The sequence below is a fragment of the Molothrus aeneus genome, chromosome 28 (genome assembly GCF_037042795.1).
Source record: "Molothrus aeneus isolate 106 chromosome 28, BPBGC_Maene_1.0, whole genome shotgun sequence".
Classification (NCBI taxonomy): Eukaryota; Metazoa; Chordata; class Aves; order Passeriformes; family Icteridae; genus Molothrus; species Molothrus aeneus.
This window is the reverse complement of record NC_089673.1, coordinates 2,652,694-2,680,114: the sequence shown is the minus strand read 5'-3', so window position 1 is coordinate 2,680,114 and position 27,421 is coordinate 2,652,694. Positions and strand designations below refer to the sequence as shown.

The 27,421-nt window shown below is 52.6% G+C and overlaps 3 protein-coding genes across 6 annotated transcripts in view; 2 read left to right on the top strand and 1 right to left on the bottom strand.

The window, feature by feature from the left end:
- CDK12 (cyclin dependent kinase 12) overlaps positions 1 to 2,840 on the bottom strand; it is a 29,714-nt gene extending 26,874 nt beyond the window's left edge. Inside the window, exon 1 of one of the 2 annotated variants that reach the window (XM_066566950.1) lies at positions 1,679 to 2,840. In XM_066566950.1, the coding sequence (XP_066423047.1) occupies positions 1,679 to 2,718 (1,040 nt within the window). In that variant the 5' untranslated portion in view covers positions 2,719 to 2,840. The remainder of the gene's footprint in view (positions 1 to 1,678) is intronic. The other variant, XM_066566951.1, reaches the window with a different exon arrangement.
- Positions 2,841 to 3,651: 811 nt separating this feature from the next.
- MED1 (mediator complex subunit 1) lies at positions 3,652 to 22,998 on the top strand. Its single transcript, XM_066566896.1, has 17 exons — positions 3,652 to 3,808; positions 5,621 to 5,727; positions 6,443 to 6,521; positions 7,104 to 7,158; positions 8,579 to 8,711; positions 9,395 to 9,423; positions 9,765 to 9,836; positions 10,017 to 10,091; positions 10,465 to 10,538; positions 10,774 to 10,863; positions 12,387 to 12,498; positions 13,254 to 13,378; positions 13,950 to 14,068; positions 14,927 to 15,128; positions 16,008 to 16,103; positions 16,205 to 16,310; positions 17,280 to 22,998. The coding sequence occupies exons 1-17, from the start codon at positions 3,781 to 3,783 to the stop codon at positions 20,524 to 20,526; spliced, it is 4,749 nt and encodes a 1,582-aa protein (XP_066422993.1). The 5' UTR covers positions 3,652 to 3,780; the 3' UTR covers positions 20,527 to 22,998.
- A 288-nt stretch (positions 22,999 to 23,286) lies between these two features.
- FBXL20 (F-box and leucine rich repeat protein 20) overlaps positions 23,287 to 27,421 on the top strand; it is a 39,247-nt gene continuing 35,112 nt past the window's right edge. The window contains exon 1 of one of the 3 annotated variants that reach the window (XM_066566918.1): positions 23,287 to 23,326. In XM_066566918.1, the coding sequence (XP_066423015.1) occupies positions 23,306 to 23,326 (21 nt within the window). In that variant the 5' untranslated portion in view covers positions 23,287 to 23,305. Of the gene's footprint in view, positions 23,327 to 24,247; positions 24,385 to 26,093; positions 26,112 to 27,421 lie in introns of those variants that run through there. The other 2 variants (XM_066566917.1, XM_066566920.1) reach the window with 2 other exon arrangements.

Below are 27,421 nucleotides of genomic sequence, written 5' to 3'. Positions count from 1 at the left end.
AGGATACCTCTGAAGTTGCTTCTCCCTGCTCAGGGCTGGCCACTGACCCAGTGCCACAACTCAGAGCTGTACCACTCACCCTTCAAAGGGTCAGTAAATGATGTGTCAGAGTAGCACCACCAAGCAAAAAGGATTGAAGGGAAGGAGGAGAAAACCATCCAGGCCTAGCCCTGAGAACCTCCCAGGTGTACACAGAGAAAACAGGCCAGAGGAGGAGCAGCCTGGAGGAGGTTTTCACTGTAAAATCACAGTGGAATTCAGAATTTTTATGTCAGGGCTTGCAGGGGGTTGAAAGCAACACAGAAATGCCAGCAAGGACAAAGGGGAGTTCTCCATGGAAGACAGAACTCCTGAAGTTCAGGGTTGTGGTAACAAAGACCAAATTCCAACAGGCCCGTGTGCTTTGGGAACTGCTGAGCTGGAGGATGCAGCACAGCATTCCTATGGGCCATTACATTCCAGGTCACATCTGAATTACCATGGAGCTCCAAGCAAAGCTCCACAGCATCCATGGAGACAGCTGGAAACTCACTGAGTGTAAGCCAGGGCTAGGGGAAGAAAAGATCAACGTTAGACTGTGTCACAGGGTGATTAATGAACACCTGAAATAAAACACACACAGCTACCTGGAAAGAATTGTTTCCTTCCCGAGCAAAGTTACTGAGTGAAAAGGAAAAGGAGGGAAAATTAGAGGTAAGCTAAAATCCAGCTGGTTGCTCCTCATCCTTCCAGACTGCCCAGATTTCAGAAGGGAAGGGAAGAAATTCTAGTGCTGAGAAAAGAAAGTTTAGGCTGAGAGATGGAGTTTGCACGTGGTTGTCACTAATCCAAGGGGAAAGAAAAGACAAAACAGTTCAGAAAGAGCAAAATCCACCCCAAAGGAGCCCTCCTGAAAAGCAAGATCATGTTCCCACATGCAGTAAACAGATAAAGGCTTCCAAAACCAGGTGAAACCAATTCCCCATGGCTGAACTTCCCGCCAGGTAAGAGCCTTAGCTCCTGCTCAGGGAGCCTCCCCAGGCAGGGGCCACTCCAGGGTGGGTGGAACTTAATCCCAGAGTGCCCCAGCCTCCCTCCCAACATGGACGCTGCCTCTGCCACACACTGAGGCGTTTCCCAAAGCGTCAACTCCATTTCCAAGGGAATTGTCAAAGCCCCGGCCACAAAAACTCCAGGCATGTCACACCAGGGCCAAACTGGGCACCAGTGGGGAGGAAAGGGATCACAGAATGGTTTGGGTTGGAAAAGTCCCTCAAGACCATCCCATGGGTGAGAACACCTTCCACTATCCCAGCTTGCTCCAAGCCCTGTCCAACCTTGGACAACTCCAGGGATGGAGCATCCACAACTGTGCCAGGCCCTCACAGGGAAGATTTTTTTCCTAATTTAGTCAGAACCAGGTGAAACCATTCCCCATGGCTGAACTTCCCGCCAGGTAAGAGCCTTAGCTCCTGCTCAGGGAGCCTCCCCAGGCAGGGGCCACTCCAGAGGTGGGTGGAACTTAATGCCAGAGCTGCCCCAGCCTCCCTCCCTGCCCGGAGACAACATGGATATATCCCACCTAAACCTTCAACCTAAACCCACCCCCCCTTTATCCTATCACTCCAAACCCTCCTAAACATCCTTCTCCCACCTCCCTCCATCCTCCCAGCTCCATCCCAGCTCCCAGCACACGCACCTGGCGATGGGGCTCCGGCTCACGGAGCGCTTGGAGGCGAAGGGGCTGCTGGAGCGGCGGCGGCTGTAGGGGCTCGGGGACCTCCCGCTGTAGGAGCCGCTGCCCCGCTCGTAGCTGGACGAGCGCCTCCGGCCATAGGGGCTCACGGATCGCTGCCGCCGGCTGTAGGGGCTGGGCGAGCGGGCGTTGGACTGGTAGCCCACGGGTTCCTTGTAGGGTGGGCTGAGGGACTGGCGGCGTGAGGAGCCGCCGGGGCTCTTCCTGTAGGGATCGTAGGTGCTGGAGGTGTGCGAGCGGGGCGGGCTGAGGTCGTACTCCTGCACGTAGGAGGCTCCCGAGGGGCTGTCGTCCAGTTTGGGGCTGTCCGACCATTTCCTGTGAGGGCTCCTGGATTTCCTCTTGGGGCTGTCGATGGTTTTGTAACTTTTGGGAGCATCCCTTTTGCGATGGCTTTTGCTGCGCTCTTTGTGGCTGGATTTGAGCTCCCGCTCCTTCCTGGATTTCTCCTTGTGCGCCTTGGCCGAGCGCGATTCCTTGTTGCTGCTCTTGGAGGAGGAGAGAGCCTTGGGGTGCTCCTCGCTCTCCAGGAGCCTCTTGGAGGATCCCGATATCCTCTCCTTGGCGGATCTGCTGGAAGCATCCAGGCTCTTTTCCAACTTCCTGTCCTTCTCCGCCTGTTTGCTCTTCATCAGCTCCCGGAGCCGCTTGTGCTGGTGGTGCCGGTGCTTCTGGGCCCTCTCGCTCCTCTCCGCCCTCCTCTCCTCGTTGTCCCTCCTGTCCAGCTTGAGGGCCACATCGTCCGAGAAGGTGTCCGAGTCCGAGCTGATGTCATCGTACTCCACCAGCGGCTTGATCACCGCTCCCAGGGGCGCCGCCGCTTCCTGGGCCGCCAGCGGGGACTCCTTGGAGTGCCTGGACTTGTGCCTCTTGTGCCTGGAGCCCGCCCGGTGCCTCTCCTTGCTGTTGGAGCTCCCGCTGCCCGGCTGCGAGGCCCCCCCGCCGCCGTCCTTCTTGCCCCCATGTCTCTCCGGATTTGGCATTCCTCCCCCGCTGCGCTCGGGAACGGCGAGGGGGGGACTCCGCGAAAGCCCCGAACTTCAAACTCCCTCCGCGCCCGCCCCTCGCACCATCCACGCCGGCCTCAGTCTCCCCTCCTACATGGGGAGCGGGGCCCGAGGCCCCGGAGGAGGCGGGAGGGACGGGGAGGGGAGGGGGGAAGGACCCGGGAGGGGAGGGGGAAGCGCCGCGGCCTCACCGCCTCATCCGAGGGGCCCAGGCCCGGCGGGCAGCGCGGCCGCGGGGGCGCCCCGGGAAGGCGGGGCCCGGGCCCGGAGCGCTGCCCGCGGCCTCAGCGGCGGTGGCGGGGCCTGGGCGCGGAGGATCCCCGGCCAAAGGGGCCCCGGAGCCGCCGCCGCCCCCGGCCCGGCCCCCGCGCTCTGCCCGAACCGGAGCGGCGCCGTCCGGGGGCACCGCCAACTCTCGCGAGACCCGCCCCCAACTCTCGCGATAACAACGCCGCCGCCGCCACCCCTCCCTCGGCTCCGGCGCGAGTCCTCGTCCGCGAGACCTCTCGGAGATAGGCGGGGCCGCGCGCTCGTCCTCTCGCGAGAGCCGCGAAATCGCGCGGCCGGCGGCGCCTTCCCGGCCAACTTTATTGGGGCGCGGGGCGGGGACAGCGCCCCCTAGCGCCCGGCCCGCAACAAAGCTCCATGGCGGCGCCGCCGCCGCCCCGGCCTCCCGCCGCTCTCCCGCTCCGCCGCGCTGCGCTCTAAAGCCGCCGACGGGTCGCTGTGGAGCCCGCCCCGGCGCACCGCCGGCTAACGGGCGGTTAATGCTCCGTTAGGGCTGCACAGCGGCCGCCGCCGCACTTCCAGCAAGCTGAGGGGGCGGGGCGTGCTGGCTCCCGAGTCACGCCCTCCCCTACGGGCGCCGCGAAGTCTCGCGAGAGCGCGGGAGCGCGGCCGACGGGCGTAGCGATGGCGGCGGCCGCCGCCGTGTGAGGGCGAGGGCGGCCCGGCCCGGCCGCCGCCCCCGCTCCCCGCCCGCTCCCGATCCCTCTCCGCTCCCTCTCCCTCTCTCGATCCCGGCCCCGGACCTGCAATATGAAGGCAGCGCCGGGCAGTGCCGAGGGTGAGTGCGGCGCGAGGGACGCGGGGGTTCCCGCCGGCCCCTTGAGGGAGCGAGGGGTGCCCTGTGGGGGCTCCAGGGCTGGAGCTGAGGTGGCTGAGACCCTCGCCCAGAAAGGTGAAACGGGCGAGGTTCTCAAAGGTGATTTGAGGTCTGGAGCATCTCTGTGATGAGGAGGGAGCGCGGAGCCGGGCCTGGTTACTGTGGAGAAGAGAAGGTTGGGAGGGGATCCCATAAATCCGTACAGAAATCCCCAGGGGGTGTCTGAGCTTGATGCCAGGCGCTGTTCAGTCAGCGATAGGACAAGGAGCAATGGCCAGAAAGTGAAACACAGCAAATTCCACCTCGATATGAAGAGGAGCTTCTTTCCAGGAGGGTGTCGGAGCCCTGGAGCAGCTGCCCAGGGAGAATGTGGGGTCTCCCTCTCTGGAGAAATTCCACACCCACCTGGCACATTCCAGGTGCCCCTGCCTGGCCAGGGAGTTGGGCTGGGTCATCTGCAGAGGTCTCTTCCAACTCTCTCCTGCGATTCTGGATCATTCACTGTTGGTTTGGGAGGGGGCTTGGACCAGGTGAGCTCCAGGGGTCCCTTCCCACCTCCTCATCCTGTGTTGATGCAGCTGAGAGGTATAAAGTGCCTGAAAACAAAACCCCAGAATAGCTGGGGTTGGAAGGGATCTCTGGAGATCATCCAGTCCTACCCCTCTGCCAGGGAGCAGGGGATACAGGTGGGTTTGGAATTTCTCCAGAGCAGGAGACTCCAAAACACCCCACACATATTCATTGATTCCTTACACTTGGATTTGGAGGACTCAGTGTGAGGCCTGTGGGCTAGGAGAGCATCAATAAGGAGCCCACACCAAAATGTTGTGTTTGCCTTGGACCCTCTGGGGCTGGGGACAGGGTTTATCCTGGAATGATGCCCACTGGGGATTTTTTGACATGAAAGTGTAGAAAGCTCTGTCTCTTGGCAATAAAATACAGGATTTGAGTGTTCCTGAGAGCCATGTCCTCTCTGTCACCTTCCAGTCACTATTCCACTGCTTTGTCCCCTCCTGGCTCTGGAGCAGCACTGAGGGGACACCACCCTGAGCTTTGAGCTGATTGTGGACTCGTGGAATGTGCTGAGCTGGAAGGGACCCACAGGACCCTCAAAGTCCAGCTCCCAGCCCTGCACAGACACCCCAAAAATCCCACCCTGTCCCCGAGAGCCTTGTCCAACCCCTCCTGGAGCTGTGTCAGCCTCGGGGCTGTGCCCATGCCCTGGGGAGCCTCTTCAGTGCCTGAGCACCCTCTGGGATAAGAACTTTTCCCAAAATCCAACCTAAACCTCCCTGGCACAGCTCCAGCCACTTCCCCATGTCCTGCTGTGTGTCTGAGCACGAAATTTGTGACAACTGGCAGCTGGAATGACTTGGCTGAGGTTTTTGATGGAGGACCTTTCAAGAAGTTGAGATAAAGAGAGCAGAGGGGGAATCCAGGACACAAAACTCACCTCACTGCTTTAACCCCGTGTTTCCCAAACCCTCAGGTTTAACCCTGGGGATCCTGAACCTGTTGAGGCCCCATCACTCAGGGATGGTGCAGAACAGGAGCTGGGCACTTTCCAGACAGGAATTCGATGGGATTTTCATGATCCTTCAGTTTTAACAACCTGGGATATTCCGTAACATTTACCTCACCTCGAGGTCTGCGGTTAAACCGGCAGGAAGAAAATTCTTTGAAATCATCTTCAGCTCAAAGGTGGAATGTTTTCTGAATTGTAAAGCTTCCAAAACTGGCTCATTTTGTTTCCTGAACATTCCTGTGTCCCAGAGGCAGAGAAGCTGAACAAGATGAGCTCCCTGCTGGAGAGGCTCCACGCCAAGTACAGCCAGAACCGGCCCTGGACAGAAACCATGAAGTTGGTCCGGCAGGTCATGGTGAGCATTGCTGGGCCCTGAGCAGGACCTGCCTGCAGCTTCTCTGCTCATGCCTTTGTGTTGGCTTTTAGATCTCTTCCAGCTGCTTTTGGTTTGCTTTGCTTTGGTTTCACTCTCTCCTGAGGGGTGCAGGGGAGGGAGGGATGTCCAAACCCTCCCTGCCTGATGTGTTTTTCCCTCCCCTAATTACAGATTAGTGCTCAGTGCCAGGGAAAGGCTCAAACTTGTATTATCTGCTACTTCCCCTTCCAGGATATTGTTTTTTGGAGCAATGACTTGTTGGTTTGAGGATATTGTTTTTGTTCAGTCACACTCAACACTCAGCCCTGGCTTAGTCAAAAATGGGTTTGAAATATTGGTGTGGGTGGGGGAAGGAGGAGCAGGAGGCAGGGGAGATCTCACAAAGCCTCCTGCCCATACTCAGGTGTTAAAAGTTTGCCCAGCTCTTTACTTTTGTGTCACCTCTTCTAAAACTCTCAGCTCAGACCTATTTAGACAAGTTGCTAAAAAGAAAATAATTCCAGGCCTGCCTTTGTAATCTGCTTGCAAACAGATACTGTTCACCTAGAGGAATCAAGATGTTGTAATTTGGGGATGAAACCTAATCTGCTTTTAATTATCTAAATAAACCTCACTTGCCTGCTCAGAAGTTGCTATAATTCCCTGCTACTGAGAACCAGGAAAAATGATATTTTTTTTCTTCTGTCTGCCCAAGGAAAAGCGTGTGGTGCTGAACTCAGGGGGACACCAGCACCTGGTGAGCTGCTTGGAGACCCTGCAGAAGGCCCTGAAAGGTTGGTGTGTCCTCTGTGTGCTCTCCACAGGATGGAAAATCCCATGGAAACGCTCCATAAAAACCACACAGGGTGTTGCTGCTGTGTTCACACTGTTCCTGGTGCTCAGGGGTTCATCACACACTGAGCTCAGTGCCAGGCAAGACAGTCAGGCTGTGCTGCTTTTATTGGCAAAATAAAATTCTCTCTTTGTCCAGAGAAGCTGTGGCTGCCCCATCCCTGGAAATATCCAAAATTGGAGAACCTGGGATAGGGAGAAATGTCCTGCTCATAGCAGGGGTGGGACTGCATGGGCTTTAAGGTCCCTCCCAACCCAAACCATTCCACGACTCTCTGAGTGCCCATACCTGGATTCCCCTTGCAGAAATTCCATTTTCTCCTTGCAGTTTGGGAATATTTGTGTTTTTCTGTGCACACCCTTGTGTCTGTATTTGTGGACAGGTTCCTGTGTAGTTTCACATAGAACAATGTGAGCAGACATGGGAGGGAGTAACCAGCTGAGATTTGGTTTTTTGCTGGTGGGAATTCCTTAAGGAATGTTGGATCTTTTCCCTAAAGTTTGGTTTTTGTTCCCTCCATCAGTGTCATCTCTGCCTGCCATGACCGATCGTCTGGAGTCCATCGCCAGGCAGAGCGGGTGGGTCTGCTCCTCACTCATGGCACAGCCTCCTCCTGCTGCTGCCCACCCCAGAACCTTGGGTGCTTGGATTTTGGGGGTTTTGGGTGCTTGGAGTTGTGGGTTTTGGGTGCTTGGAGTTGGGGGTTTGTGTGCTTGGATTGGGGAGTTTGTGTTGTGGGGTTAGTGTTGGATTGGGGGGTTTTGTGTGCTTGGATTTTGGGGGTTTTGTGTGCTTGGAGTGGGGGGTTTTGTGTGCTTGGATTGGGGGGTTTTGTGTGCTTGGATTGGGGGTTTTGTGTGCTTGGAGTGGGGGGTTTTGTGTGCTTGGATTGGGGGGTTTTGTGTGCTTGGATTGGGGGTTTTGTGTGCTTGGAGTTGGGGGTTTTGTGTGCTTGGATTTGGGGGTTTTGGGTGCTTGGATTGGGGAGTTTGTGTTGTGGGGTTTGCGTTGGATTTTGGGGGTTTTGTGTGCTTGGATTTTGGGGGTTTTGTGTGCTTGGATTTTGGGGGTTTTGTGTGCTTGGAGTTGGGGGTTTTGGGTGCTTGGAGTTGTGGGTTTTGGGTGCTTGGAGTTGTGGGTTTTGGGTGCTTGGATTGGGGAGTTTGTGTTGTGGGGTTTGTGTTGGATTGTGGGATTTTGTGTGCTTGGATTTTGGGGGTTTTGTGTGCTTGGAGTTGGGGGTTTTGTGTGCTTGGATTGGGGGGTTTTGTGTGCTTGGATTGGGGGGTTTTGAGTGCTTGGATTGGGGGTTTTGGGTGCTTGGAGTTGGGGGTTTTGGATGCTTGGATTGGGGGGTTTTGTGTGCTTGGATTTTGGGGGTTTTGGGTGCTTGGAGTTGGGGGGTTTTGTGTGCTTGGAGTTGGGGGGTTTTGGGTGCTTGGAGTTGGGGGGTTTTGTGTGCTTGGATTGGGGGGTTTTGTGTGCTTGGAGTTGGGGGTTTTGTGTGCTTGGATTGGGGGGTTTTGTGTGCTTGGAGTTGGGGGGTTTTGTGTGCTTGGATTGGGGAGTTTGTGTTGTGGGGTTAGTGTTGGATTGTGGGATTTTGTGTGCTTGGATTTTGGGGGTTTTGGGTGCTTGGAGTTGTGGGTTTTGTGTGCTTGGAGTTGGGGGTTTTGTGTGCTTGGATTGGGGAGTTTGTGTTGTGGGGTTAGTGTTGGATTGGGGGGTTTTGTGTGCTTGGATTGGGGGGTTTTGTGTGCTTGTGGGGTTTTGTGTGCTTGGATTGGGGTTTTGTTTGGACTGTGGGGTTTGTGTGATGGATTGCGGGATTTTGCGTGCTTGGATTGTGGAGTTTGGTGTGCTTGGATTGGGGGATTTTGGGTGGGTTTTGGGTGGCTTTTGTGTGCCTGGATTGTGGGGTTTTGGGTGGGGTTTTTGGGGGCTGTGTGGGGTTTCTCTGTGCATCTCCCAGCAATTCCTGTTCTGTTTCCTCGGCAGCCTCGGCTCCCACCTGAGTGCGAACGGCACCGAGTGTTACATCACCTCTGACATGTTCTATGTGGAGGTGCAGCTGGACCCTACAGGGCTGCTCTGTGATGTCAAGGTGGCTCACCATGGAGAAAACCCCGTGGTGTGTATTCCTGGCCAAGAGGAACTCTTGTGCTTTTGGGATTCCCTTTATTTTGAGCAGAGAAAATGGGTTTTATTTAACATTCCCTTAGAGCCAGAGTTACACCCTTACTGTTTGTTCTAGTGGGAAATAAAATCCTCCATGGAGTAGTTGGCTCCTGTGGGAATTTCTAATCACACTATGGATTCACACCTTGCAAAATTATTTGGAGAAGTTACCTCAATGTTTCTGAGAATTTTATGGAAGTTTTTGCTGTGTTTCCAAGGGAAGTTGTTCTTACAAAGCTCAGATCTGGGAATGGAAAGTTAAAAATTGCAGAATGCTGGGAGCAAATGCCCTTGTGCATGTGGAGGAGAGTTTGAGCTTGGTGTTTGATTGGCCTCTCCTCAAAACAGCCCATCTTTAATATCCCTATGTAAGCTCATAGATTTTCAACCTAAATCTTCACAGCTTGAGAAGTTTATTTCAAATTAATAATTAAAGAGGAAATATTATTACCTGGACTTGTCCCAGCAGGGCTTGAGGAGCAGAAGTAGAACCACAGCAAGTGGTTGTGAGCATTGTGTGGCTTCCCAGGAGAAGCTGATGTTTGGGAATTCCCCTGCTCTGATATTTCCCAGCTGCACAAAGCCTGGAGTGGCTGCATCCCACTCTGACATCCTTGTGTGTTTTTTCCTTTTCAGAGCTGTCCAGAGCTGGTGCAACATCTGAGGTGAGTCACAGGAGTGGGTTGTTGTGTTTTCTCTTTGCTGTAATATTCTGATGCTATTTGATGGCTGGAAACACAAAATTCTTCACAACTGCTCCTTCCCCACAAAGTGTCTTCACTTCTCCAGGGGATTTTCTGGCTTTGGCTCAGATCTTGTGATTCTGGCTGCTGTGCAAGGTATCTTCAAAGCCCACAGCAGATTAAAGCTGGATCATTTAAAGAACACATTTTCATGTAGCAAAAGCATTTTTTTTAATGGCTCAGCATCTTTATTAATATCACTTTCTAAAATGAAACCTGTTACTCATTTGAATACTTGGTAACTTCCCCCTTTTTCCTTCCAGAGAGAAAAATTTTGATGAGTTTTCAAAGCATCTGAGGGGACTTGTGAACCTGTATAAGCTGCCAGGGGACAAGTAAGTCCAGGATATATTTATATCCACATATATATAAATGAAATAACAAGTCTAGAATACATTTATTTATACCCACACATATAAAATAAAAAACCCTTCCAAGCTTGTAGGTTTGCACTGCACAGTCCTTTCAAGTTTTCTTATATTTTTTATTGTCTTTTTTTTTTTTTTTTCTCTAAGCAAACTTAAAACTAAAATGTACTTGGCCCTGCAGTCCTTGGAGTTGGATCTCCAAAAGATGGCTGGGATGTATTGGTAAGTTTTGTGGTGTCTGTGTGGTTTTCTAAATACCTATAAATGCTTAGAGCTCTGAGAAATTCCTTTCTAACTGCAGGATTTGATTGGAATGGAGTCTGAAAGGCAAAATAAAAGTTTGTAGCCAGGTGTTTTCAGTGATGATGTGGTTTCAATTGAGAAAGCTTTGGCCTTGTTTCACTGCTGTAGGTTCAGTGATAAACCAGCCGTGCTGTAGAGGGTAAAGCAGCTTTTGTTTTGCCTGTACAGTTTGGATCAACCCCTCTTTGGGTCCCAGAAATGTGAATTCTCAGTTGAAATCAGTCTCAGCACATGAACTTTGGCTTCACCTGTGGCTGTGCCTTGTTTCAGGCTGTGATTGCCTCTCTTGCAGGCAAGCCACCAATGCAAACCCCCTGGACAAGATCCTCCATGGCAGCGTTGGCTATCTCACCCCCAGGAGTGGAGGTACCTGTCATTCACTCTTAAAAAAAAAAAAAGGAATTAATTTTAATTAATTTAAATCAATTTTAAACATTTATTTGTTCCTGGCCTCAAGTATGGGTCACAGTTCCACATTAACTGATGACAAATAATAAAGGAAAAGAGGGGACAAAGTCTTTGGGTGTTTGTATGGCTTTGTGGGCTGGGGATGATCAGGATGACTTCTCAGGATGCCTCCTGAGGAATTTCTGTCCCCCAGGTCTCCTGATGAACCTCAAATATTACGTCTCCCCCTATGATTTATTTGAGGATGGCACTGGAGCCCCCGTGGTTTTGCATGAGAACAATGGTAGGTGAGCTGGGGAGCTGCTGGGGGCTGCTGCTGCTGGAAGGAGGGGAGGGAGGAGAATCCCAGCCCAGCCCTGCCTCGTCCGGCTGTCTGTCTGTCTGTCTGTCTGTCTCTGCCCCGACACGGGTAGGGTGGTTCTGGGGCAGCCCGCGTTTCAAAGGACGAGTCTGGACTCTTCAGCTTTTCAATCTTCAGATTGTTTATTGTTTCTTATCTACAAAATTTTCTGTCTGCCCAACAGAGGTCTGATCTGCAAGGCAGCCAAGGGCACTCTGCCCACCCACGGGGCGGTCATGTCTTTTTATACTAAAATCTACGTACATGATATTTACCTTTATTTTCCAATGCTTTTCACCCATGTTGGCAAGTGCACCTTCACCATAAACCAATCCCCAAGTGCCAACATCACCACAGGAGATGGAAGACAAGAAGAAGAAAGAAGAAGGACAAGACACACCCTGATCCCTCCATCTTGTCTCCTTAACCCCCCTGTACCAAAAACCTTAAAGTTTATATTTCACCCTATAAATGTGTCCCTTTTACACCCTTCACTCTAAAGTGATTCTCATGTCCTCAAACTGCTGTCACTTCTGTGGATGGATCAAAATCAAGCCACCAAACACTCCTGGCAACATTCCAGGATTTCTGAGCCTCCCAAGGGTTCTCCTGGCATCTCTGGACATTGGGAGCGATGTGCTGAGATCCCACACAGCCCCTGCTGTCACCCTGTCCAGCAGGACACAGTCACAGCTTTAATGAGCCCAGCTGTGACCACTGGGCCTTGTCACTGGCTCCTGTGGGCTCATGGCTTGACAGTTTGCAGGCTGAGCCTTTTTCCTTGCGGTGAATCTCATTTTAACATAGCATTTGTTTTGTTACCTGAATAAAAACACAGAATCCCAGAGTGGTTTGGGTTTAAACCAAGCTCATCCACTTCCAATCCCCTGCCATGGGCAGGGACACCTTCCACTGTCCCCCATCCAGCCCTGTGCCTCTCCCATCTTACTGGAAGTTTGTTTTTATGCATGGACATCTGGCTCTTGTCACAATGCCAAAACCAAGTTCCAGTTGTCAGAGAAAAAAAAGAGAGGGAAGTTATCCAAAATCATCATTTGTTTTGCTTTGCAAGGAGCAAAGTATGAACTGGCAAATGCATTTGGAAAATATTTTGAGGATGATGCAATTGGTCCACCTGGCAGGAGGGAAGTGGGGATTTGGGTAGAACAGTCAGTTTGGCTGTTTGTCCATTTGGTCCTGAAGGTGAACAGTGACTCTGTGCCTGGTGGGGAAAGCCAAGGTGATATTTTATGGAATCACAGAATATTTTGTGTTGGAAGAGACCCCAAGGCTCATCCAGTTCCATGGGCAGGGACACCTTCCACTATCCCAGCTTGCTCCAAGCGCCATCCAACTTGGCCTTGAGCACTCCCAGGGATGGGGAATATATTTAATTCATATTTAATCCACAAAACTTACCACTGGTGGGGTTTTATTTTGCCATCTTCTCCTGCTTCCCCCTGCAGTTCCTCGCTCGCTGGGTATGAACGTGTCGGTGACAGTGGAGGGAACCATGGCCATGCACAAACTTCCAATTGCTCCTCTGATCATGGGCTCCCATCCTGTGGACAGCAAAGGGTAAGGACAGGACACCAGGCCAGCCCTCAGCTGGGGGGTTTGTCACAGCACCACAGGAATTCCACATGTGCTGCCTTTAGGCCAAGAAATTCCTGCTTCACTGTGGTATTTTCTGAGACCCCCAGTGTTGGAAGGAATGATGAATCTGACTCCATGTTCTTAGAAGAATAATTTATTATTGTATCATATTATATAAATTATAGTTATTATTTATATCATATACATTCTGTTATCTTATGCTATCTTATGCTATGTTATGCTATCTTATGCTATATTCTATTAGCTACACTAAAACTATACTAAAAAATAGAGAAAGGATCCTTACAGAAGGCTTAACAAAATCCTAATAAAAAACCAGTGACTGTTCCAGAGTCCTGACACAGCTGGCTGTGATTGGTGATTAAGTTTAAACAATTCACATGCTGGATGAACAATCTCCAACCACATTCCAAAGCAGCAAAACACAGGAGAAGCAAATGAGATAATATTGTTTTCCTTTTTTCTCTGAGGTTTCTCAACTTCCCAGGAGAAAAATCCTGGTATTTCTGTATTTATGTAATATATGGTATATAAGAATTTCTGTATATATGGTAAGGGGATTTTTCAGAAAATATGACAGTGACATTTCAGGGCTGGCAGGTGCTTCTGAGGAATGCCTTCCTTTTTAAGGTGTATTTGAGCCAACATAAATGTTGTGTGAGGTGAGAGCAGCAGCCCTGCAGCTCACAGGACCTTTTGTGTCCTCATTTTTCCAGAACTCCATCTTTCTCCTCCATCACCAGTGCCAACAGTGTGGATTTGCCTGCTTGCTTCTTCCTGAAATTCCCACGTCCCATTCCAGTGTCTCGAGCTTTCATCCAGAAACTGCAGAGCTGCACAGGTGGGTTGCAGACCTGTCACACACATCTCTGGGCTTTTATTCATCTTCCCTTGTGTCTATCAGTAAATGCTGCTGATTTTTAACATGTGCCAGGGGAGTTGCTTGGGGTTTTTGTGCTGTTCTCAGTAACACCTGGACAGGTTTTTATTGTATTTGCTGGCAAAGGAAGGAATGATGAATCTGACTCTATGTTCTCAGAAGGATAATTTATAATTTTATGATACTATATTTTATTAAAGAATACAGAAAGGATACTTACAGAAGGTTAAAAAGATCATAATGGAAACTTGTGACTCTTTCCAGAGCCCTGACACAGCTTGGCCCTGCTTGGCCAATGAGTCCAAACAAGAAACCCAATGAAACAACCACCTGTGGGTAAACAATCTCCAAACACCTTCCAAAGCAGCAAAACACAGGAGAAGCAAATCAGATAATTCTTGTTTTCCTTTTTCTCTGAAGCTTCTCAGCTTCCCAGGAGCAAAATCTTAGGCGAAGGGATTTTTCCAGAAAACATGACCCCCATCTCTCCCTGCATTCAGGTGCCATCATTCCCTGCTGTCTTTCCTTTCAGGTATCCCCCTGTTTGACACAGCACCCACGTTTGTGCCCCTGTATGAGCTGATCACCCAGTTTGAGTTGTCCAAGGAGGCCGATCCCCTGCCCCTGAACCACAACATGCGATTCTACGCCGTAAGTGAGCGCTGCCAGCCAGCCTGGGCCACCCCAGCACCATCTCAGGGGCTTCAGCTGCCTCCCAAGTGGGATAAACAAAATCAGTTCCTTGTGCTCCCAGTCACACACATCTCCTGTTTATCCAGCAGTTCTGGAGCTGGTCTGTGGTTGTTTGGAGGAAAGAACTCAGAGCTGTGCTGAAAATTCAGTGTCAGATATTGAACTGTAGCTGCTTATTTTTGAGTTGTTGTTTACACAGGGCTTTTATCACCTCAGTCACGTTCAGAACAGAGCAGGACATTTATTCACAGACAAAACTTGTTCTTCAAGCATTAGGATTCATGTGCAGGGCCCTGGCACAGGTTCCCACAGAAGCTGTGGCTGCCCCATCCCTGGCAGTGTCCAGGGACAGGGCTTGGGGTCATCTGGGACAGTGGGAAGTGTCCTTGTCTGTGGCACTGGATGGGATTTAAGGTCCTCCCAACCCAAACCATTCCATGATTCTGTGATGAGCATTTTAGGAAAATGAGGTATTGAAGGATGCTTTGCTGTTGGAGTGCAGCTGCAGGGAGGAGAGCAGAGGGGCTGAGCCTGTCCCTTCCTTTTGTCCAGTGATGTGTGGCTGAATGAATTGCAGCATTTCAGGAGGAATCCTTAAATTTATGGATGAGTGTTAACTCCAGAGGATTCTCTGCCCATTCAGTGTGAAACTTTTAGTGGGAACAGTGAATGCTGTTGGGCAGTTCTACTTCTGAGGAGTTCAGATGTTCAGAGTGGAAGGAGAACATCCTCAGTGTTTGTCCAAAGGTGCCAGGGTGGCCTCTGAGCACTGCTGGGTGTCCATTATGCCCTTCTGAAGCAGGGATTGTTGCTCAGGCTCTTCCAGGACAGCAGCACTGTTACTTCCTGAACAAGGACGCTCCTCTCCCGGACGGACGGAGCCTGCAGGGAACTCTGCTCAGCAAGATCGCGTTCCAGCACCCCGGCAGGGTGCCCCTCATCCTCAGCCTGATCAGACACCAGGTGGCCTACAACACCCTCATTGGCAGCTGTGTCAAGAGGACAGTCCTGAAGGAAGGTGGGTGCCACCTCCAGAGAAATAGCAAGTGGGAATGATGAGCTCTAGGGGGGTTTCCTCATCGGAAATGAAGTTTCCCTTGGTTTTTTCCCCATCTGTGTGGGGGATTTGAGGCTCTGGTTTATATTTGTGGCAGGAAGGAATGATGACTCTGACTCCATGTTTTCAGAAGGCTAATTCATTATTTTATGATACTATAATATAATAAAGAATACTAAAGAATACAGAAAGGATACTTATAGAGAGTTAGATCTGGCACCAGGTGGCCTACAACACCCTCACTGGCAGCTGTGTCAAGAGGACAGTCCTGAAGGAAGGTGGCTGCCACCTCCAGAGAAATATCAAATGAGAATGATGAACTCTGGGGAGTTTTCCTTATCGGAAGTGAAGCCTCTGCTGCTTTCCTTGGTTTTTTCCCCATCTGTGTGGGGGTTTTGAGGCTCTGGTTTATTGTGTTTGTGGCAGGAAGGAATGATGACTCTGACTCCATGTTTTCAGAAGGCTAATTCATTATTTTATGATACTATATTCTATTAAAGAATACTATACTAAATACAGAAAGGATACTTAAAGAAGATTTAAAAGGTAATAATGAAAACTTGTGCCTGACACAGCTTAGCCCCAATTGGGCAATGAGTGAAAACAACTCACAGCAGAAACCAATGAAATAATTACCTGTGGGTAAACAATCTCCAAACACATTCCAAAGGAGCAAAACACAGGAGAAGCAAATCAGATAATTCTTGTTTTCCTTTTTCTCTGAGGCTTCTCAGCTTCCCAGGAGACAAATCCTGGGCGAAAGGATTTTTCTAGAAAATGTGAATGCCACAGTGCTTCATCTCCACTGTTCCCTCAGTTCAAAGTTCTTGTGTCTTTCAGATTCTCCTGGCATCCTGCAGTTTGAAGTGTGTCCTCTGTCTGACTCCTGTTTCAGTGTGTCCTTCCAGCACCCTGTGAACGACTCCCTGGTGTGTGGTGAGTGGCCCCAGGGGCAGCAGGAGCAGCATTCCTGGGAGGGCTGGCAGGGTTTCCTCACCCTGTGTGCAGGATTCTGATCTCTCCCTGCTCTCTTGCAGTGGTGATGGACGTGCAGGACTCCAGCCACGTGAACTGTAAGCTGTACAAAGGATTGTCTGATGCCCTCATCTGTACAGATGATTTCATTGCCAAGGTTGTTCAAAGGTAAGCTGGGATTTTGTCCCACCTTATGCTCCCAATCACACAGATGAGCTCTGCTCCATCTTGTGTTTATCCAGCAGTTCTGGAGCTGTTCTGTGGTTGTTTGCAGGAGAGAAGAACTCAGAGCCATGCTGAAAATTCAGTGCCAGATACTGAACTGTAGCTACTTATTTTTGAGTTTGTTGTTTACACAGAGCTTTTATCACCTCAGTCACGTTCAGAACAGAGCAGGACATTCCCAGGGCACAGCACTCCTGTCACCTTTTGGGTGGAACCACTGGTTTTGCTTCCAGCACGTTACAGATTTGTTATCCCTGAGGAGAATGTGGTGTTATCACTGATTTTTGAGCTCAAAAAGCTGCCCCTGCCCATGGCAGAGGGGTAGAACTGGATGGGCTTTAAGCTCCTGGCATTTTTATAAGGTTGTAGGAAATCAGGGTTACCAAGGTGTTTCCTGCCAGAATTGGAGAAACAACCCAGATTCCTTCATGAGAACAGGACAAGGGGAATGGCTTTAAACTGAAGCAGTAGTTCTAGGTGGGATATTGGGAAGAAATCCCTCCCTGTGAGGGTGGGCAGGCCCTGGCACAGGGTGCCCAGAGCAGCTCTGGAAGTGCCCAAGGCCAGGCCAGGCTGGATGGGGCTGGGAGCAGCCTGGGACAGTGGGAGGTGTCCCTGCCATGGCAGAGAAAGGGACTGGATGGGCTTTAAGGCCCCTTCCAAACCAAATTCTGTGCTCTTTAACGACCAGATCATGATCTGTCAGCTCTCAGTTATTAGAGATAATTGATTAATCCTCTCTCAAGTGTCTCTCTGAATTCAAGCAGAACAGCAGGACATAAACCTGGACCTGCTGCTCTCCTGTGCAAGCCCCTGAATGCTCATTTTATACCTGCTGGAGTTGTAAAACATCCCCAGTGACCTTTGGTGAGGGCAGCCAGCCCCACCCTGACCCTGTGCTGTGTCTTGCAGGTGCATGTCCATCCCTGTCACCATGAGAGCCATCCGTAGGAAAGCAGAAACCATCCAAGCTGACACGCCAGCCCTGTCCCTCATTGCAGAGACAGTTGAAGACATGGTGAAGAAAAACCTGCCCCCAGCCAGCAGCCCAGGGTATGGCATGACCACAGGCAGCAACCCAATGAGTGGCACCACCACCCCAACCAACACTTTTCCTGGGGGGCCCATCACTACTTTGTTTAACATGAGCATCAGCATGAAAGAGAGGCATGACTCAGTGGGCCATGGGGAGGACTTCAGCAAAGTGTCTCAGAACCCTATTCTCACTAGTTTGTTGCAGATCACAGGGAATGTGGGGTCTACCATTGGCTCAAGTCCAACCCCTCCCCACCACACACCACCACCAGTATCCTCACCAGCCAGCAACACCAAGAACCACCCCATGCTCATGAACCTTCTTAAGGAGAATCCTCCTCAGGATTTCTCCACTCTTTATGGGAGCAGCCCTCTGGAAAGGCAGAACTCTTCCTCTGGCTCCCCCAGAATGGAAATGGGCCCTGGGGGGAATAAACAAAAGAAAAAAAAATCCCGTGTGCCAGCCGACAAGCCCAAGCACCAGACTGAGGACGATTTCCAGAGGGAGCTCTTTTCCATGGATGTTGACTCCCAGAACCCCATTTTTGATGTCAACATGACTGCAGACACCCTGGACACCCCTCATATTACTCCAGCACCCAGCCAGTGCAGCACTCCTCCCACCACGTACCCCCAGGCTCTGCCCCACGCCCAGCCCAGCATCCAGAGGATGGTTCGCCTGTCCAGCTCGGACAGCATCGGGGCCGATGTCACCGACATCCTCTCGGACATAGCTGAGGAGGCTTCCAAGCTGCCCACCAGTACTGAGGACTGCCCACCCATTGGGACTCCAGTCAGAGATTCTTCTAGTTCAGGACATTCACAAAGTGCCCTCTTTGACCCCGATGTTTTTCAGACCAACAGTAGTGAGAACCCCTACACAGACCCCGCGGACCTGATCGCGGACGCCGCTGTCAGCCCCAACAGCGACTCCTCCAACCATTTTTTTCCAGACGGGGTAGATTTCAACCCTGACTTGCTGAACAGTCAGAGCCAGAGTGGTTTTGGGGAGGAATACTTTGATGAGAGCAGTCAGAGCGGAGACACTGATGATTTCAAGGGCTATGCCCCCCAGGCTCTCACTAATTTGGGGGTGCAAGTCTTGGGGGGTGATGGGGGGGAAAATAAATTTAAGGGGAGCGCTCCGTCCGATACGGTGGATTTTAGTATTATTGCAGCTGCCAGCAAAGCACTGGGGTCCTCTGACATCATGGAGCACCACAGTGGAGGTCAGAGCCCTTTGCTGAACACGGGGGATTTAGGAAAAGAGAAGTCTCAGAAACGGGTAAAGGAAGGCAATGGGTCTGGAAGTGCCATGGCAGGTGCTGGCATGGATGGGAAGCCGGGGAAGCGCAGCCGGACGCCATCCAGTGATGGCAAAAGCAAAGAGAAACTCCCAAAGAGGAAGAAGCAGGAGACAGATGGGAAATCTCCATCCCACAGTTCATCCAACAGGCCCTTCACGCCACCAGCAAGCACAGGTGGGTCAAAATCTCCGGGGAGTTCAGGCAGATCGCAGACTCCCCCCGGGGTGGCTACTCCTCCTATTCCAAAAATAACCATTCAGATCCCAAAAGGAACAGTGACTGTTGGCAAACCATCTTCGCACGGCCAGTACACGAGTAGCGGTTCTGTCACCTCCTCCAGCAGCAAAAGCCATCATAGCCATTCTTCCTCCTCCTCTTCTTCTTCCTCCTCTTCAACCTCAGGCAAAATTAAAAGCAAATCAGAAGGGTCTTCTGGCTCAAAGATGAGCAGCAGCCTCTACTCCAGCCAAGGCAGCTCCGGCTCGGGGCAGTCCAAGGGCTCGGCGCAGTCGGTGGGAAAGCCGGGATCCTCCCCCATCACCAAGCACGGCCTCAGCACCGGCTCTGGCAGCACCAAGATGAAACCTCAAGGAAAGCCATCGTCCCTCATGAACCCTTCCATGAGCAAACCAAACATCTCCCCGTCCCACTCGAGGCCCTCCGGGGGTTCTGACAAACTCGCCTCTCCCATGAAACCTGTCCCGGGTACTCCCCCATCGTCTAAAGCAAAGTCACCCATCAGTTCCGGTTCTGGTGGGTCCCACATGTCTGGGACTGGGTCAGGCTCGAGCATGAAATCCTCTTCAGGCATGGGATCCTCCGGGTCTATGTCACAGAAGCCGCCTCCCTCGTCCAATTCCTCCACGGCATCTTCATCTTCCTTTTCATCCAGTGGGTCTTCCATGTCTTCATCCCAGAACCAGCATGGAAGCTCCAAAGGGAAGTCCCCCAGCAGAAACAAGAAGCCATCTCTGACTGCAGTCATTGACAAGCTGAAGCACGGGGTGGTCACGAGTGGGCCCGGTGGAGAGGACCCCATGGATGGGCAGATGGGGCCGAGTTCCAATTCCTCAAGCCATACAATGTCCTCCAAACACAACATGTCTGGAGGGGAGTTCCAGGGAAAGCGGGAGAAGAGCGACAAGGAGAAATCCAAAGTCTCCGTTTCTGGAGGATCCGTCGACTCTTCCAAGAAGAACTCGGATTCCAAAACCGTCGGAAGCACCGGAGTGGCCAAAATCATCATCAGCAAACACGATGGCGGCTCCCCCAGCATTAAAGCCAAAGTGACTCTGCAGAAACCCGGGGAAGGAGGCGGCGACGGGCTGAGACCTCAGATGGCTTCTTCCAAAAGCTACGGATCGCCCCTGATCAGCGGCTCCACCCCCAAACACGAGCGCTGCTCCCCCAGCCACAGCAAATCCCCGGCCTACACCCCCCAGAACATCGACAGCGAGAGCGAGTCGGGCTCCTCCATCGCCGAGAAATCCTACCAGAACAGCCCCAGCTCCGACGACGGCATCCGGCCCCTGCCCGAGTACAGCGCCGAGAAACACAAGAAGCACAAAAAGGAGAAGAAAAAAGTGAAGGACAAAGACAGGGATAGAGAGAGGGAGCGAGATAAGGACAGGGATAAGAAGAAATCCCACGGGATGAAGCCTGAGAGCTGGTCCAAGTCTCCCATCTCGGCAGATCAGTCCCTGGCCATGGCCAGCAATGCCATCCTCTCGGCCGAGCGGCCGTCCCGGGCCAGCCCCGAGTTCCTCATCGGGGAGGAAGATGATGATCTCATGGATGTTGCTCTAATTGGCAATTAATTCTCTCAGATGAGCTGCCTGCAAGTCCTGGAGGGAAGGAAGGAAGGATTCATCTCAAACCTGCCACACGGATCTGTTTGGAGAGGGGGAAAAGAAAAGTATTTCCAAGATTTTCAGACCACCAAGGTCTGTGCAGAAGGATGGGAGTGCCAGCAGCCAGGTCCCTGCCTGTGGCCTTCATCCTGTGGGCACTTCCATTCCTGCTGGATTTATGAGTATTATCATCCATCCCTGTGGGAGTTCACGGGGATGGGGCCGAGTGTGGGAATGTGGGAGCAAACAGACATAGGCTGGTCTGGGAGATCCCAGTCCCTCTGCCCTCTTCCCACTCAGGATGAGCTCCTTTTGGATGTAGGAAGTTTTCAAGTAATTATTTTAGGAAATGTTTTAGGGCTGGGTTTTAATTCTTTGGAAGAAGGAAAACCACGAGGTTTTTAATTTATTTTATTCCCACGGCATTCCTTCATTCAATGAACTGTTTCCTCATGGAAATCAGGATTTTATCCCAGGTCACGGCTCTGAGGGGTTGCTGCTGCCTTGGGTTTGCCTTCCCATTTATTTTAGCTATTTCTTCACCTCCATGTGGGAGCACCTCGTGCTCCTTGTTTTCCCCCAGTGGGAATTTGGGTAGAGCCCGTGGCTTTGGGTGGCTCTGCAGCTTTGGTGACATTCCAGCACAGTGAAATTCCAGCAAATCTCAGTGGAAAAAGGGACTCCTGCCTACACCAAGCTTCCCTGGAATCTCCTCGTGCTGCTGAGGCTGGGAATTGTGGTCCCAATCCTGGGAAGGATTCTCCAGCTAAGGGAGCCATGTCCTGCTTGGAAAACAATCCCAGAGTGGCTCAGCTGGGATCAGAGCTGCAGCAGAAGTGTTGATTCCCTTCAAAGATGGATTTTCCCCTTTTGGCTGGAATTAGGAGCATGACTCAGGCATCCTCTCCGGGCTGATCTTGTGGTCCCTGAAAGGAAAAGAGACTCAGGAGAGTGTTTTATTTTTAAAAGCAGTTTCATCTGATTCACTGAAGTGGAATGTGGGAAATCAGGAGTTCTGCAAACACATCTCCTGTGGAATTATGTACTGAGCAGGATCCTGCTCCCACTGGATTTTGCTGCTGGTGCTGGAGGCCAGGATTTCCCCGTGGGAATGAGGTTGTGCTTCACCTTTGGGGGATGCAGCGTGAAAAGTTGGCAATGATTTGAGTTTTTCTTTGAAACCACTGAAATTTCCCACCCTGGGCTGACCCCAGGGCTACCCCAGCAAAGCTGTTTGGTTTCCAGCTTTTTTGGAAAGTGTTTTTAGTAGGTTCATTGTAGGGATTTTTCACCCCTTCCTTCCTCCTGCCTCCAGTTTAATTCCAGGGCTCCTGCACAGTGCAGGAGCCTGAATGTCTCCCAAACTTCCCCCAACTCTGGAGAACTTTTCCCTCCTTACATTTTCCAGTATTTATCCTTTGCTCCTGGTGTCCTGCACACCACAACCAGAGCTTGAAATGATAGGAAAATGGGAATTCAATCCAAACCTGGAGCAAATGCTGATACCTGGCACAGTGTTGGAATTGTGGAGCTGTGGGGAGCTGCAAAGAGGATGGCAGGAGCACAATCCCAGAGGAATTCAGCTGGACACCCTGCTCCAGTGGCTCTCTTGGGAATGCTGCCAGCTCAGCCTCTGGAGCCCCATCTCCTGCTTTTATTTAATCCTTTTTTTTTGGACAAAATCCCTTTGATCCAAGTTGTGTGAGGGGGCACAAGCAGCCTTCCAAAAAAAAGCACTTTCAAGTGGAATCCAGGCTGGGAATCCTCCAGGATGGCTCCCTGGACTCATCCTCAGCCAGAGCTGTGTTTTCCTGCTCTGCTGCACACTAAAAGTTGGAAGGGAAAGCAGCAAAATTGACACAAAAATTCTGTTTGAAAAGGAGCAAGCTGCACTCGTTTCCTCTCCCCTCACCCAGACCAAAGCTCAGTATCCAAAATTTCCCCTGTGGAAGGTGGGAACAGAGGGAACAACGTCTCCTCCAGCCCAAATTTAAAGCTTTTCACCCCATTTTGGTGCCCTGTCCCCTTCCAATGACGTCAGTCCTGGGGGAACTGAGGTGTGTGACCACGCAGAGGCTTTGGGGTGTCAGTGCTCGGGCTCTGAGAAATGGTTTATTTTTGGAATATTTTTGCTTATATTCTCAATAATTTTACATCTTTCAGTATTCAGAAAGATACAAATAAAGTGAAAATTAAATATAAGCCAAACCTTTTAATCTCAGGTGGTGAAGTGAACACGGAGATTAAAAGAAACTGGTTCTTTTCCTCGATTATCGTGATGTACATAAATCCCTGGCTGGCAAAATCGCTGGAATTGTAAATATCCCGGCTCCCGCGGCGGTTTTTTTTTTGGGCGGAAAGTGGAATTTCAACTTTTTTGGAGATATCGCAGAGAACATCTTTATTTACATGCAAATAAACCCCTTTGGTACAAATCGGTGTCGCCTCCGTGCTGGGGGTTGGGGGGGGAGGGAGCATCGCGAACCCATCCCCGCCATGCTTGATTTTCCCGCGAGAATGACGTCACCATGACGTCACCACCGCGCCGTGCGCTGATTGGTTGAACTCGCTGCTCCCGGAAGGGACCGGAGGGGCGGGGGACGCCCCCCACCCCCCCCCCCCCCCTCTCCCGGGACCCCCGATCCCCGCAGCCCCCCGGACACCGGGGGGAGCATCCTGCGGGCCGGGGGGGGTCCCGCAGCGCCGGCACCGGGGGCAGGGGGCGGGAGGAGCCCGCGGCGGCGCGATGGGGGCGGCGGCCTGCGGGGTAGGTGGGGGGGAGCCTCGGTCGTGTGTGTGTGTCCCCGGTTGCGTATGTGTCCCCCCCGGTTGTGTGTGTGTCCCCGGTCGTCTGTGTATCTCCGGTTGTGTGTGTGTCCCCGGTCGTGTGTGTGTGTCCCCGGTTGTGTGTGTGTCCCCGGTTGCGTGTGTGTGTCCCCCCCAGTCGTGTGTGTGTGTCCCCGGTTGTGTGTCTCCGGTCGTGTGTGTGTCCCCCTCCCCGGGACAACCCCGGACCCGCATCCTCAGGGCAGCCCCCGGCTCCGGGACCCCCTTCCCCTCCCTCTCTTTTCCGCACCCCCCTTTTCTCCCCGGGGTTCCCCCGTCCTCTCCCCTCGCTCCATTCAAAGCCCCCATTCCCCACCCTGGTGTGCGCCCCTCTCTCTCTCTCCTCCCTCCCCTCTCCCTCTCCCCGGTCCCGTCCCCCAGGCTCCGGGACCCCCTCCCCTCTCCAGCCCCGCTTCCGTCCCCCTCTTTTCCGCACCCCCTTTTCTCCCGCTTCCCCTGTCCTCTCCCAAAGCCCCCATTCCTCGCTGTGCTCCCCTCTCCCTCCCTTCCCTCTCCCTCTCGTCCCCCTCTTTCCGCACCCTCCTTTTCTCCCCGGGGGCACTCCCGGTTCCCCCATCCTTTCCCAAAGCCCTCATTCTCCACCTCGCTATGCGACCCTCTCCCTCTCTTTTCCTCCCCTCCCCTTCTTTTCCGCACCCGCCTTTTCTCCCGCTTCCCCTCTCCTCTCCCAAAGCCCTCATTCCCCGCTGTGCGCCCCTCTCTCCTCTCTCCCTTCCCTTCCCTCTCCCCTCTCCCCGTCCTCCCCTCCCTCTCCCCGTCCTCCCCCTCCCCGCGGCGCTGTCCAATCAGCGCTCCCGTTGCTGGCAGGTGCGCAGTGTTTTTGTTTTGGGTCGAAGTTGAGGCCGGAGCGGACGCGGCGGCGGCGCCGGGCGGAGGCCGCGGCTCCGGCACCCCCGAACCCCCCGGGCCCCGCGCCGCCCCCGCGCCGGCCCCGCCATGCGCAGGGAGATGAACGGGGTCACTAAGAGCCGCTTTGAGGTGAGGCCCCGGCCGGTCCCGCGGGGGGAGGCCCGGCCTGGCCCGGCGGAGGAGGAGCGGGGGGGACCGGGCCGCGCTGTGGGCGACCCCCCCCGAGGGCCCTGGGGACCCTCCCCGGCCCCGGCCCGGACAGCGCGGGCACGGGGGGGGCTGTGTGAATGGGGCTGGGATGGGGGGTGGTCGAGAGCTGTGCCCCACGGGTTTGGGGTGCCTTTGGTGTGACATTTGTCCCCTCCACCCTCCATTTTCGGGGGGATCTTCTGTTGACGGATATAAACTCCCTGTGAATGGGGCAGGGATGGGGGGCTCAGGATGAGGGGCTCAGAGCTGTGCCCCCCCCGGGTTTGGGTTGCCTTTGGTGTAATATTTCTCCCACTCCCCCATTTTTGGGGGGGATGTTCTGTTGACGGATATAATCTCCCTGTGAATGGCGCTGGGATGGGGGGCTCAGGATGAGGGGCTCAGAGCTGTGCCCCCCAGGTTTGGGGGGCCGTTGCTGTGACATTCCTCCCCTGCACCCCCCATTTTTGGGGGGGATGTTCTGTTGATGGATGTGAACCCCACCTGGGGTGCTGTGAATGGGGCTGGGATGAGGGGGTTCGAGATGAGGGGCTCAGAGCTGTGCCCCCCGGGTTTGGGGTTCCTTGGTGTGATATTTCTCCCTTCCACCTCCCATTTTTGGGGGGGATGTTCTGTTGAGGGATATAAACTCCCTGTGAATGGGGCAGGGATGAGGGGCTCAGCGCTGTGTCCCCCGGGTTTGGGGGTCGTTGCTGTGACATTTCCCCCCTGCACCTCCCCATTTTTGGGGGATATTCTGTTGGTGGATGTGAACTCTTGCAGGGAGGGTCTGTAAATGGGGCTGGGGGTGACTTTGGGGACAAGGAGATGCTCAGGGCTGTGCCCCCCGGGTTTTGGGGGCTGATTTTAAACTCCTCCCTGCCCCGTTTTTGGGGGTCCCGTGGGGGGCTCAGTGTGAATGAGGCTGGGGAGGGTCTGTGGGTATTGGGTGACGGGGGGGGCTCAGGCCTGGACTCCCGGATTTGGGGTGCTCAGTGTGAAACCTCTTCCCCCTCCATCCCTTTTGGGGAGGGGGTTCCCCCATCTCATTCCCTCCTCTCAATGGGGCTGGGGAGAATCGAGGGGGTGCGAGTTTGGGGGGGGCGGGGGTGTTGGGGGTGTTGCCGATGTGAAACTTCTCCCCCACCCCATTTTGGGGGTCCCGGGGGGGGGCGGTTTTGGGGGGGTCACAGCTGCTCCCAACGTGTTGCTGCGGGTGCGAGCGCTGCCAGCCAAGTTGATGCCGGAGCAGGAGATGTGGGGAAAACGCGCCTGGAAAACACCACAAGAGCCTTTGGGGAGCGGGGCTGGGGGGGATAAAAGGAGCCCCCAGCGCCGCTTTTTTAAGTTTTATCTGGAGGGGGAAAAAAAATTTGCTTACGGGGAGGTGGGGGATGGAGAGGACGGAAGGAGAGGAGGGTAAACAATGAGATCTATTCAAAGGCCGTGGCACAAAGCGGAGCGTGGAGCCAGGGCGATTCCAGCCGCATTGTTGTCCCAGCTGTCTTCCCGTGGGAGGAGGAGGAGGAGGAGGAGGGGGTAGGGAGGAAGGGCAGCGGCGGGATTTACTTCCCATCGCTGCCAGAGGCTGTGGAGGATGGAAATCCCTGCTCGCTGCTTCTCCGGACTGCCCGGCCCTTCTAGGGGACAAAAAAGAGCCTGGAATGGTAAAAACGGGGCTGTAGCAGAGGGGTGGGATGGCGGTGCGGGGCAAATGCTGGGGAGCGGTGACCTGGAGAGGCCCTGGGGCAATTCCTCTGCCCCGGGGGTGAGGAAGGGGCAGGACACGCTGGTGGTCCCACACTGCACCTGGGATTGTTTTCTTCCTCCATCGGATCCGTGTGAGAGCTGGGAGTTGGGGTGGGCTCAGGTGGTTTAAGTGTTGTAATATTGAAATTGTTTCTGTGGCACTGAAAGCGCTGGGATCACCCTGGGAGCTCCAGAGAGGAGCCTGCACGTGAGCCCTGCATTATCCAGGCTTATTGTATTTACTGTTCTGGGCTCTTCTTGCCTGCACAGATTTTTTGATTGATTTTTTTTTAACCCCCTGAGAGCTTTTATTATTATTATTATTATTATTATTATTATTATTATTATTATTATTATTATTATTATTATTATTATTATTATTATTATTTTGCACTGCTGCAGAGTGGCTGGATGCAGAGTAAAAGCAGGTTGGTGGCAGATTTTGAGGGGAAATGTTTTGTAGATAGAACATCAACATCCTTTGCTTCCTCAGCCTTGCAGTGCTGGAGTTGATTCCAGTTTTGGGAGGGTTTTCATCAGGGTTGCACCAGGACACGATGAACCCAATTCATTGGGGAAAAAGAGTAGGGAAAGGCTTTGTTTGGCCTGTTTTGGGTGGGGATTTTTTTTTTCTTCTGGAATGTTATTTTCTTCTCATAGTAAAAAAAAAAAAAAAACCAACAGACAAGTTGGAAAAGGAGCAAAATGCTCGAGGAGCCTTTGAGGCCTAAAATTAATTTTTTAAACCTATATTTATACAGGAAGAGTTGGTGTGTTATAGAAAGGATTATTTTGGCGTACAAGAAGTGCCTTTAAACATCATCCTGTTTCTTGGCTGTTGTGGTTGCTGTGTTCTGTGGCTGCCCCATCCCTGGAAGTGTCCAAGGCCAGGTTGGAGAGGGAGAATCTGGGACAGTGGGAAGTGTCCCTGCCATGGCAGGGGTGGCACTGGATGGGTTTGAAGGTCCCTTCCATCCCAAACCACTCCATGACTATAAATCTTAAGGAATCCTTTATTTCCCCAGCATGGATTACCTCTGTCCCACTCACCTGGATAACCTGGAAAGCTTTAGAGCTGTTTTCCTTTAAATTTGTCATTTTCCACTGAGCTTATGTTGGTCAGAAGAATTTCCAAAATGTGTGTTCACGCTTAGATTTCTTTTCCAGAGGGGCAGAATGGGTGGAAATTCCTCTGTGCTTCCTAGAAACTGGTTTGTGGTGGTTGTGG